Source organism: Oncorhynchus tshawytscha, linkage group LG11 (genome assembly GCF_018296145.1).
Source record: "Oncorhynchus tshawytscha isolate Ot180627B linkage group LG11, Otsh_v2.0, whole genome shotgun sequence".
Classification (NCBI taxonomy): Eukaryota; Metazoa; Chordata; class Actinopteri; order Salmoniformes; family Salmonidae; genus Oncorhynchus; species Oncorhynchus tshawytscha.
The window spans coordinates 40,316,146-40,329,824 of NC_056439.1; the positions used below are offsets into that span (position 1 = coordinate 40,316,146).

General features: G+C 43.9%; 1 protein-coding gene across 2 annotated transcripts in view; it reads right to left on the bottom strand.

The window, feature by feature from the left end:
* Nucleotides 1-13,679, bottom strand: part of LOC112261995 (leukocyte tyrosine kinase receptor-like) — an 88,263-nt gene that overhangs the window by 23,868 nt on the left and 50,716 nt on the right. For both annotated transcript variants that reach the window (XM_024437656.2, XM_024437655.2), the window contains exons 11-12: nucleotides 10,893-10,991; nucleotides 10,479-10,653 (exon numbers count right to left, since the gene is read on the bottom strand). In XM_024437656.2, coding sequence (XP_024293424.1) covers nucleotides 10,479-10,653; nucleotides 10,893-10,991 — 274 coding nt within the window. The remainder of the gene's footprint in view (nucleotides 1-10,478; nucleotides 10,654-10,892; nucleotides 10,992-13,679) is intronic.

Here is a 13,679-nt window from a genome sequence, read left to right on the forward strand (position 1 = left end):
CCGTTAAGTATCTAGGACATGATATTACACCAAATGGTGTCTCAATCCGTTAAGTATCTAGGACATGATATTACACCAAATGGTGTCAACCCGTTGAGTATCTCGGACATGATATTACACCAAATGGTGTCAATCCGTTAAGTATCTATGACATGATATTACACCAAATGGTGTCAATCCGTTAAGTATCTATGACATGATATTACACCAAATGGTGTCTCAATCCGTTAAGTATCTAGGACATGATATTACACCAAATGGTGTCAACCCGTTGAGTATCTCGGACATGATATTACACCAAATGGTGTCAATCCGTTAAGTATCTAGGACATGATATTACACCAAATGGTGTCAATCCGTTGAGTATCTAGGACATGATATTACACCAAATGGTGTCAATCCGTTAAGTATCTATGACATGATATTACACCAAATGGTGTCAATCCGTTGAGTATCTAGGACATGATATTACACCAAATGGTGTCAATCCGTTGAGTATCTAGGACATGATATTACACCAAATGGTGTCTCAATCCGTTAAGTATCTAGGACATGATATTACACCAAATGGTGTCAATCCGTTAAGTATCTAGGACATGATATTACACCAAATGGTGTCAATCCGTTAAGTATCTAGGACATGATATTACACCAAATGGTGTCAATCCGTTAAGTATCTAGGACATGATATTACACCAAATGGTGTCAATCCGTTAAGTATCTAGGACATGATATTACACCAAATGGTGTCAATCCGTTAAGTATCTAGGACATGATATTACACCAAATGGTGTCAATCCGTTGAGTATCTAGGACATGATATTACACCAAATGGTGTCAATCCGTTGAGTATCTAGGACATGATATTACACCAAATGGTGTCAATCCGTTAAGTATCTAGGACATGATATTACACCAAATGGTGTCAATCCGTTGAGTATCTAGGACATGATATTACACCAAATGGTGTCTCAATCCGTTAAGTATCTAGGACATGATATTACACCAAATGGTGTCAATCCGTTAAGTATCTAGGACATGATATTACACCAAATGGTGTCAATCCGTTAAGTATCTAGGACATGATATTACACCAAATGGTGTCAATCCGTTAAGTATCTAGGACATGATATTACACTTTGGCATGAAATTGGCTCTAGAGCGTGTGGCTGTGATTCTATCTGTACCACAGCCAGTACCACAGCCAGTTACAAAACGACATATGTTGACACTCACAGGAATGGCAGGCTATTGTCGAGCCTGGCTGCCTGAATATGCTGAGGTTGTACAGCCACTCTCTGACCACAAGGTGGCAATGAATGACAAGATACAGTGGAATCCAGGAGGATTCAAGGAGAACCATTAGTGGTTTATGCAATGACTACGTTTGCCACTACTCTAGAGAGTGCTAAATTACCACCACATCTATCAGCCCAAGCTGCATAATTGTTTGCGCTCACTAGAGGATGCATTTTGGCTTTGGAATTGAATTTAAGGGAACAAAATGTAATAAAAAAATATGTCTGGAATTAGTTAACTGCTTGATCTAAGAGTTGACTGCTGTTAAGAAATGTTGAACTGTTAAAGAACTAAACAAATAAAGAGGTCTATCCCATGAATTAATGTGTGGACGCACACAATAACAGAATGATTGTGAATAAATGATTGCATAATGATGAACTGTTTGAACTGTTTAACACATTTTTCTTGAGGACAGGTCAAATACCTGTCAAGTACAGTGCTGGAATGATACGTTTCTATGCTCTGTGTTGCACTTAACAACACCCTGAAGTCTATTTTCCCCAGAATTGAAGCAGCTTTGCCTGAACCAAATAGAGGACAGCTCCACAAACTTCAACCAGGTGATTGGGTGGTCATCAAGGACCTCCTCAGAAAGATTTGGCACCAACAGCGCTGGACTGGTCCATTCCAGGTGCCCCACAACTCAGACGAAGATGTACCAGCCGATGAATCGTCGTAAGCGACCCGAGTAGGCACGGGAAGACCAGAACCAGACTCCGCGCATAGTATTTGTTGCTTTGGTGGTCAGTCTTCTCATTGCAGCTGTTGTCTGGGCCCTGGGAGAAGTGGGCACAATGCAACTGAAGAGTCCCAGCACAGTCCCACAGTGGGACTTAAATAACAGCTGCTCCAGCTCGAGCCAACGGCAAACTCAGGACGGGAGTCCAGCAGAAAATAGCCAGCCCATTGTTTAAGAAGTCGGAATCAATGCATCAGCGTGATGATTGTCCTCTTTGCACAGATGAAGAGTGTACTTCTGTATGACTGTTTAACTGTTGAAATTATTCCCTTAAGAATGTTTTGCACCATGTGAAGGTAAAGATCTCAGTGGCACAACAGAAGCCATTTACAAAGTTAACTTCTTATGGCTGGGAGGCGCTGTTTCCACATTCGGATGAAAAGTGTGCCCAGAGTAAACTGCCTGCTACTCAGGCCCAGAAGCTAAGATATGCATATTATTAGTAGAAAACACTCTGGTTGGAAATACTCGGAAGTTTCTAAAACTGTTTGAATTATGTCTGTGAGTATAACAGAACTCATACAGCAGGCAAAAACCTGAGAAAAATCCAACCAGGAAGTGGGAAATCTGAGGTTTGTAGATTTTTAGGATGTTTTTAGCATAAATATTCAATAATGTTTCAACCGGAGAATTAGAAATGCAATGGAACGCAGCTACCTCTCACGGGAGAGCGCGTGATCAGCTCATGGCCTTCTGGCAAACCTCTTACTCAATCAGCTCTTATTCTCTCCTCCTTCACAGTGGAAGTCTGAAACAAGGTTCTAAAGACTGTTGACATCTAGTGGAAGCCTTAGGAAGTGCATTGGACCAAATTTACACTGTATCTTGGATAGGCAAAGAGTTGAAAAACTACAAACCTCAGATTTCCCACTTCCTGGTTGGATTTTTCTCAGGTTTTTGCCTGCCGTATGAGTTCTGTTATACTCACAGACATAATTCAAACAGTTTTAGAAACTTCAGAGTGTTTTCTATCCAGAGTGTTCTCCTGGTTGGTGTCACGCCCTGTTCTGTTTCACCTGTCCTTGAGATTGTCTCCACCCCCTCCAGGTGCTACTGATTTTCCCCAGTGTATTTATCCCTGTGTTTCCTGTCTCTCTGTGCCAGTTCGTCTTGTACGTTTTCCAAGTCAACCAGTATTTTTCCCGTTCTCCTGCTTTTTGCTATTCTCCTTTTTCTAGTCCTCCAGGTTTTGACCCTTGCCTGTTTCTGGACTCTGTACCTGCCTGTCTGACCATTCTGCCTGCCTTGACCATTAGCTTGTCTGCCACTCTGTACCTCCTGGACTCTGATCTGGTTTGAACCTTTTGCCTGTCCACGACCATTCTCTTGCCTTCTCCTTCTGGATTAATAAACATTGTAAGACTCCAACCATCTGCCTCCAGTGTCTGTGTAACAGTATAACTTTAGACCGTCCCCTCGCCCATACCCGGGCGCGAACCAGGGACCCTCTGCACACATCAACAACAGTCACCCACGAAGCATCGTTACCCATCGCACCACAAAAGCCGCGGCCCTTGCAGAGCAAGGGGAACCACTACTTCACGGTCTCAGAGCAAGTGACGTCACCGATTGAAACGCTATTTAGCGCGCACCACCGCTAACTAGCTAGCCGTTTCACATCCGTTACATCTGCATCTGGGTCTCGCCATGTGTCATGATAGTTTGGTGCTTGGGTCACTGTATAAGAATGGCTACTCAAATGGAGTGAACATTGCAAAAAGGTCAAGCCAGTTTTGGTCTCCATAGTGGATCAGAAGTTTCACAGCACCTTGAATCAGGCTGTAACAGTGGCAAAGTTAAGGTTGTGCCTGACAGAGGAACACTAAGTTGTATCATCAGCTCAAATCATGGTTAATATTGACATACCAGCGGCAAGAAAAAGTATGTGAACCCTTTGGAATTACATGGATTTCTGCATAAATTGGTCATCACATTTGATCTGATTTTCATCATGTCACAACAATAGACAAACATAGTGTGCTTAAACTAATAACACACACACTTTAGTATTTTTCTTGTCTATATTGAATACATTATTTAACGACATGTTGGTTAGAGCTGCCTTGCACTAAAAAATCACTCACAAAATTAGCATTTTCTATTCACAAGAAGCATTGCCTGATGTGAACCATGCCTCAAACAAAAGAGATCTCAAAAAACCTAAGATTAAGATTTGTTGACTTGCATAAAGCTGGAAAGCCTTGATATTGTATTGTTGATAAGCTAAAAGCCTTGATATTCATCAGTCCATGGAAAGACAAATTGTCCATAAATGGAGAAAGTTCAGCACTGTTGCTACTCTCCTTAGGAGTAGCCATCCTGCAAAGATGACTGCAAGAGCACAGCGCAGAATGCTCAATGAGGTTAAGAAGAATCCTAGAATGTCAGACTTACAGAAATCTCTGGAACATGCTAACATCTCTGTTGACGAGTCTACGATGCGTAAAACACCAAACAACTATGGTGTTCATGGGAGGACACCAAGGAAGAAGCCACTAATGTAAAAAAATAAACATTGCTGCATGTCTGAAGTTTGCAAAGGTGCACCTGGATGTTCCACAGCGCTACTGGCAAAATATTCTGTGGACAGATTAAACTACAGTTGAGTTGTTTGGAAGGAACACACAACACTATTTGTGGAGATAAAAAGGCACAGCACACCAACATCAAAACCTCATCCCAACTGTGAAGTATGGTGGAGGGAGCATCATGGTTTGGGGCTGCTTTGCTGCCTCAGGGACTGGACAGCTTGCTATCATCAACAGAAAAATGAATTACAAAATTTATCAAGACATTTTGCAGGAGAATGTTAGGCTATCTGTCCGCCAATTGAAGCTCAACAGAAGTTGGGTGATGCATCAGGACATCGACCCAAAAAACAGAAGTAAATCAACAACAGAATGAATGGGTTCAACTGAAGAAAATAAGCCTTCTTGGAGTGGTCCAGTCCTGAGTCCTGACCTCAACCTGATTGAGATGCTGTGGCCTGACCTCAAGAGAGCAGTTCACACCAGGCCTCCCAAGAATATTGCTGAACTGAAACAGTTTTGTAAAGAGGAATGGTCCAAAATGACTCCTGACCATTGTGCAGGTCTGATACGCAACTACAGAAAACGTTTGGTTGAGGTTATTGCTGCAAAAGGAGGGTCAACCAGTTATTACATCCAAGGTTTATGTACTTTTCCCACCCTACACTGTGAATGTTTCCACGGTGTGTTCAATAAAGACATTACATTTTTTTTATTGTTTGTGTGTTATTAGTGTAAGCAGACTGTGTTTGTCTATTGTTGTGACCTAGATGAAGATCAGATCAAATTGTATTTATGCAGAAATCCAGGTATTTCCAAAGGGTTCACATACTTTTTCTTGCCACTGTAGCTATAGATTTACTGTAATCAGAGCTCAGCTGAGCCCCCAGACTACTCGGCTGTCCCCATAGATGAACCCCTTTTGGCTGCAGGTAAGAACCCTTTTGAATTCCATGTAGAACACTGTGGGAATGGTTCTACATGGAACCAAAAGGGGTTTTACCTGGAACCAAACGGGTTTTACCTGGAACAGATAAGGGTTCTTCAAAGGTCATCCTATGGGGAGAGCCGAAGAATCCATTTAGGTTCTAGATAGCAGTGTAAGATAGACAACAACATACCAATGCTAATAAAGACGTGCAGAGAAGCTCCCCATATCTTCTCATTGCCTATCCTTACCCCTATTAACCAGTGGTGTACCACAGTCTCTGAGAGGCTGAGAGAATTAGCATTTTTAAAATAACATTTCCTGCTATTCTACACAGAGACAATGTAGCAATTTTACAGCTAATTTCCTGTATTCTTTAGATGGTTTATGATGTGTTCATATTCTGTCTGGGGAGGGGAGGGGGCACCAGAGAGATCTTAAATTATTAGAGGGCCTATGTCATAAACCCTCAAAGTTCCAGAAAGGGGTGAAAATGGCAGTCATATTGGTGTCTAACTGGAATTAATGGCAGCCATAACCAGACTAATTGGAATGAATAGCATTAGGGGCATAATCCTGATTTTGCTTATGCAGATAAATAAAACAAAGTCATGTGAAATATCAGAAATGTTGTAATATAATTATTACCGACCTTAAATATTGTAATATGATCATAAATACTGTTTATACAGGTTTTATACACATTTTCTGTATAATTAGCCTGGATCCCGAGCGGCACAGGCACTGCATCTCAGTGCAAGAGGCGTCACTATAGTACCTGGTTTGAATCCAGGTATCACATCCTGCCGTGATTGGGAGTTCCATAGGGCGGCGCACAATTGGCCCAGTAATGTCGGGGTTTGGCTTAAGTAGGCTGTCATTGTAAATAAGAATTTGTTCTTAACTGGCTTGCTAGTTAAATAAAGGTTAAATAAAAAATATAATAAATATATGTAAACAGAGCATGAATGTCTAAACATTTTTGGGGGTGGAAGCTTAGAGTGATTTGTACTGATTTCAGCCAGTATATGGCTGTGGATTAACCACATTGTTTTAAAGGAATGTTGGCATATTGCCAGTTAATTTGAAACATTTATGGAATCATTCCCCTAAAACTGTCTCGCTAGCTAGCTAACAAACATACATACAGTGCAGATAAATACTTCAAATTAATTATTTAACACAATATCTTATCACTTGACTGGCAAACCATAGTTGACCAATTCCCTGACCCAATTGGCTGACCTTTATCCCATTTTAAGAAAGTTCATGTCCATTCTAGTATTCTAATTCCTAATTCTATGGGGGCGAACTCCTAGGGTCCCCCAAGAGCCCCTGGGCCCCCAGCCTTGGGGGGGATGCAGCGGTGTATGGCAAGCCAGTGCTTTTAGCATCTAGTGTTGTAATAAGGCCACGTGACTAGGACAGCAAACCAAAAAAATTAGTTCAAAGCCTCGGTTTGGCAGGGGCCAGATTAGGGAGAGAGAGTGAGCACAGATAGACTAATCTAAGTCTCTATCCGGTGAGTCATGCTTCTCACTCTGCCCCAGTCTTTCTATCTCTCACACACGCACACACACACACACACACACACACACACACACACACACACACACACACACACACACACACACACACACACACAGCGCAGGAAGGCAGGCAGGCAGGCAGGCAGGGGCTGAGCCCACGTCACACTCTTCCTCCCCTAACTTGGATGATGTGAAAATCAATCCTGATACTCCAGAGACTTGCCTATATTGATCGGTCTAGCAGATCCGTGACACTTAGTAGTATAGAAACTGTATTTAATCAGTTGACTGATTTTTCAGGTTGTGCTGCTTCCTGCCAGCTGTCAATACTGATGTACAGATGCAATTATTGGTCAAGGGGCTTGTTTCAAGCATCTTCTGCACCGCTCCCGAGTATACTACTCGCCAATGTCCAACCTCTTGACACCAAGGTAAACAAAATTAGAGCAAGGGTTGCCTTCCAGAGAGACATCAGAGATTGTAACATTCTCTGTTTCACGAAAACATGGCTCACTGGGGAAATTTTATCAGAGTCGGTACAGCCAATCGGTTTCTTCACGCATCGCAGCGACAGAAACGAACATCTCTCTGGTAAGAAGAAGGGTGGGGGTGTATGCCTTATGCTTAACGAGTTGTGGTGTGATCATAACAACATACAGGAACTCAAGTCCTTTTGTTCCCCTGACCTAGAATTCCTTAAAATCAAATGCCAACCGCATTATCTACCAAGAGAATTATCCCCCCCAAGCAGACACCTCGACGGCCCTGAAAGACCTTCACTGGACTCTATGTAAACTGGAAAACATTTATCCTGAGGCTGCATTTATTGTAGCTGGGGATTTTAACAAAGCTAATCTGAAAACAAGGCTCCCTTAATTTTACCAGCATATCGAATGCATGACCCGGGCTGGCAGCATTCTGGATCATTGCTACTCTAACTTCCGTGACGCATACAAAGCCCTCCCTCGCCCTCCTTTCGGCAAATCTGACCACGATTCCATTTTGTGGCTCCCAGCCTATAGACAGAAACTAAAACAGGAAACGTCCAGGCTCAGGTCTGTTCAACCCTGGTCCGACCAATCGGATTCCATGCTTGAAGATTGCTTTGATCATGTTGACTGGGATATGTTCCAGATAGCCTCAGGCAACAACATTGATGTATACGCTGATTTGGTGAGCGAGTTTATTAGCAAATGCATCAGTGAGGTTGTACCCACGGTGACTATTAAAACCTTCCCCAACCAGAAACCGTAGATTGATGGCAGTATTCGCGCAAAACTGAAAGTGCGAACCACTGCTTTTAATCATGGCAAGGCGACCGGAAACATGACCGAATACAAACAGTGTAGCTATGCCCTCTGCAAGGCGATCAAACAAGCTAAGCGTCAGTATAGAGACAAACTGGAGTCGCAATTCAACGGCTCAGACACAAGACGTATGTGGCAGGGTCAACAGTCAATCATGGACTACAAAAATAAAACAAGCCCACATCGCAGACACCGACGTCTTGCTCCCAGAAAAATTATACAACTTCTTTGCTCGCTTCGAGGACAATACAGTGCCACTGACACAGACCGCTACTAAAACCTCCTTCACCGCGGCCAACATGAGTAAACATTTAAACATTTTAACCCTCGCAAGGCTGCCGGCCCAGACGGCATCCCAAGCCGCGTCCTCAGAGCATGCACAGACCAGCTGGCTGGTGTGTTTATGGACATATTCAATCAATCCCTATCCCAGTCTGCTGTTCCCACATGCTTCAAGAGGTCCACCATTGTTCTTGTTGCCAAGAAAGCTAAGGTAACTGAGCTAAACAATTATTTCCCCATAGCACTCACTTCCATCATCATGAAGTGCTTTGAGAGACTAGTCAAGGATCATACTGTATCACCTCCACCCTACCTGACACCCTAGACCCACTCCAATTTGCTTAGCTCCCCAATAGGCCAAAGATGACGCAATCACAATCACACTGCACACTGCCCTAACCCATCTGGACAAGAGGAATACCTATGTAAGAAAGCTGTTCATCGATTACAGCTCAGCATTTAACACCATAGTACCCTCCAAACTCGTCATTAAGCTTGAGATCCTGGGTCTCAACCCTGCCCTGTGCAACTGGGTCTTGGACTTTCTGACGGGCCGCCCCTAGGTGGTGAGGGTAGGAAACAACATATCCACCCTGCTGATCATCAACACTGGGGTTCCACAAGGGTGCGTTCTCAGCCCTCTCCTGTACTCCCTGTTCACCCACGACTGCGTGGCCATGCACGCCTCCAACTCAATCATCAAGTTTGCAGACGACACTATAGTGGTAGGCTTGATTACCAACAATGAAGAGACGGCCTACAGGGAGGAGGTGAGGGCCCTCGGAGTGTGGTGTCAGGAAAATAACCTCATACTCAACGTCAACAAAAACAAAGGAGATGATTGTGGACTTCAGGAAACAGCAGAGGGAGCACCCCCCTATCCACATCGATGGGACAGTAGTGGAGAAGGTGGAAAGTTTAAGTTCCGCGGCGTACACATCACGGACAAACTGAAATGGTCCACCCACACAGACAGCGTGGGGAAGAAGGTGCAACAGCGCCTCTTCAACCTCAGGAGGCTGAAGAAATTTGCCTTCTCACCGAAAACAAACTTTTACAGATGCACAATCGAGAGCATCCTGTCAGGCTGTATCACCGCATGGTTCGGCAACTGCTCTGCCCACAACCGTAAGGCTCTCCAGAGGGTAGTGAGGTCTGCACAACACATCACCGGAGGCAAACTACCTGCCCTCCAGGACACCTACAGCACCCGATGTCACAGGACGGCCAAAAACAACCACTCGAGCCACTGCCTGTTCACCCCGCTATCATCCAGAAGGCAAGGTCAGTACAGGTGCATCAAAGCTGGAACCGAGAGACTGAAAAACAGCTTCTATCTCAAGGCCATCAGACTGTTAAACAGCCATCACTAACATTGAGTGGCTGCTGCCAACATACTGACTCAATCTCTAGCCACTTTAATAATTAAAAATTGGATGTAATAAATATATCATTCGTCACTTTAAACAATGTCATTTTATATCATCTTTACATACCCTACATTACTCATCTCATATGTATATACTGTACTCTATACCATCTACTATGCCACACGGCCATTGCTCAACCATATATTTATATGTACATGTTCTTATTCATTCCTTTACAATTGTGTGTATAAGTAGTTGTTGTGAAATTGTTAGATTACTTGTTAGATATTACTGTACAGTCGGAACTAGAAGCACAAGCATTTCGCTACACTCGTATTAATATCTGCTAACCATGTGTATGTGAACAATACAATTTGATTTGATTTGATATGGTTTAGTCTAGTGCAAAAGTGTTCCGATTGCAAAAACAGTTGCTGCCTGTAGCGTTCATGTTTCTACAACATTAGAAGAACATATCAAAACTTGTACCCACATGTATCTGTTGGTGGCTGGTACCCTCCAGGTCTGCACTCCTTTGTACGGGCCGTCCTTACCAACAGTGACATTGAAGTTGGTGTTGCGGTACGCGCTGTCACACTGGGCCTGGGTGGGGCCTCGGGGGCCACTGGCCCCACAGGATGTGAACCACCAGGTCATCAGGGACACCTCTGAAGAGAGGAGACAGACAAGTCAGTCAACAAACAAACTCCCTGTGTTGCACAGAAAGAAGTCAGACAAACAGACATATGGTAGAACAGCTGTTGAGGAAATCAAAGGAAATTATGTTAATGGAGCTCCTTGTTTATTATGAAAAATGGCCAGGAAAAACCACTGTGAAAATCAAACAGCAAAGGCCATTAGTGATAGAAATGCTAAATATATTTCTTTGGAACAGCTGGTAGTGTACCTGAGGCAGAGGGCTCTGGAAGGGGGCTGAGGAAATCTAGCTCACTGATGGAGTCCATTTCATGGAAGAATCTGTGTCCGAGCAGCAGGGAGTTGAGATCTGAGAGGAGGGAGACAGACACATTCATCGCTACAAAGCATTCTCTTTCATACATTTTCCATTAATCATGGTCAAATCAAAGACAGAGACAGAGATAGAATTTAGAATGTAGATTTGGTTTAGTGAGCAGCTTAAGGTCCAAAGCTTAGTAGATAAAAAGACATACACTAAGAAAAAAAGGTTATATCTAGAGGCTAAAAGGGCTCTTTGGCTGTCCCCATAAGAGAACCTTTTGAAGAACCCTTTTTGGTGCCAGGTAGAACCATTTTCGTTCCAAGGTAGAATCATTTTGGGTTCCATGTAGAACCCTTTCCAAAGGGTTCTGCCTGGTACCAAAAATGGATCTGCCTGGGACCAAAAATGGTTCTACCTGGAACCAAAAAGGGTTCTCCTACGGGGACAGTCGAAAAACCCTTTCTAAGCATGTATGAGCTGCAGGGTGCTGATGGGACTTGGGGTGATGGAGAAAGACAGACAGACAGACAGACAGACAGACAGACAGACAGACAGACAGACAGACAGACAGACAGACAGACAGACAGACAGACAGACAGACAGACAGACAGACAGACAGACAGACAGACAGACAGACAGACAGACAGACAGACAGACAGACAGACAGACAGACAGACAGACAGACAGAGACTTATGGAAAAAGTGGAGAAAGACGAAGGGCTTTAGGAGATAAGTAATAATTGTGAGGGAAGACATCGTGAAAGTGTTAGCAGGAGACAAGATAAGGGCGGGATTGATTTAGTAGCTGCAACTAGATGTGGAATTTTGGAGGGTCTGGAGATGTGCTCCAGTAAAACATAATAGGGACGATAAATCTGCATACTGATCATATCCCGCCCAATTGGCGGCTGTCTCATCTCATCTCATCTCATCTCATCTGCAACTCCATGGGGGTGGATCAGCAGTTGTTATGGGGCGTTGCTCTCCACTGAATGTATTGTGTCCTAACTAGAATCTATTCAGTTCCTCCTACACAAACGTCATGGCATCACTCAGGTGAATGACGTGATTCAGTGATATAGGCCATGTGAGCTAATAGCCATCATCTAGTGGTCCTTTAAGGAATCTATTTCAAATCGAATCAAATTGTATTTGTCTCATGTGCCGAATACAACAGTAGACCTTACAGTGAAATGCTTACTTACAAGCCCTTAACCAACAATACAGTTTTAAGAAAAATCCAAAAAAGAAAATAAATAAAGTAACAAATAATTAAAGAGCAGCAGTAAAATAACAATAGCTGGGCTATATACAGGGTAAACCGGTACAGAGTCAACGTGCAGGGGGCACCGGTTAGTCGGTTAGTCGAGGTAATTGAGGTAATATATACATATGGTAGAGTTATTAAAGTGACTTAAGCATAGATAATAACAGGAGGGGCGGGGGGGCAATGCAAGTCGTCAAGGTAGCCTTTTGATTAAATGTTCAGGAGTCTTATGGCTTGGGGATAGAAGCTGTTTAGAAGCCTCTTGGACCTAGACTTGGTACTCTACCACTTGCCGTGCGGTAGCAGAGAGAGCAGTCTATGACTAGGGTGGCTGGAGTATTTGACCATTTTTAGGGCCTTCGTCTGACATCGCCTGGTATAGACGTCCTGGATGGCAGGAAGCTTGGCCCCAGTGATGGACTGGGCCAGATGCACTACCCTCTGCAGTGCTTTGCGTTCGAAGGCCGAGCAGTTGCCATACCAGGCAGTGATGCAACCAGTCAGAATGCTCTCGATGGTGCAGCTGTAGAACCTTTTGAGGATCTGAGGACCCATGCCAAATCTTTTCAATCTCATGAGGGGGAATAGGTTTTGTCGTGCCCTCTTCACTACTGTCTTGGTGTGCTTGGACCATGTTAGTTTGTTGGTGATGTGGACACCAATGAACTTGAAGCTCTCAACCTGCTCCACTAGGCTCAAAGTAGAGGAAATATTGACTGCATCTCTACTGCTCTATTTGAGAGGTATTGACGTGTTAAATGTACTGAGCTGTCTGTTTTTATTTTTTTATAGTTTTTTACCCCCTTTTCTCCCCAATTTCGTGGTATCCAATTGTTAGTAGTTACTATCTTGTCTCATCGCTACAACTCCCGTACTCCGATACGGGAGAGACGAAAGTCGAAAGCCATGCGTCCTCCGAAAAACAACCCAACCAAGCCGCACTGCTTCTTAACACAGCGCGCATCCAACCCGGAAGCCAGCCGCACCAATGTGTTGGAGGCAACACCATGCACCTGGCAACCCAGCCAAACCCTCCCTAACCCGGACGACGCTAGGCCAATTGTGCATCGCCCCACGGACCTCCCGGTCGCGGCCGGCTGCGACAGAGCCTGGGCGCAAACCCAGAGTCTCTGGTGGCACAGCTAGCACTGCGATGCAGTGCCCTAGACCACTGCACCATCTGGGAGACCTCTGAGCTGTCTGTCTGTAACCGGTTAACACACAGCTCAGACACTCATACATACCCAACATGACAAGCCACCAGAAAGGTCTCTACACAGTCCCCAAGTCCAGAATGGAGGCTAGGAAACACACAGTACTATTTAGAGCCATAAGTACATGGAACTCTCTTCCACCTCTGGTAACTCAAGCTAGCAGTAAAATCCGATAAAAAAAACAGATAATACAACAAATCAAGGCACAATGCGGACTGTGAAGAGACACACAGCCTAAAAAAATCAACTCTA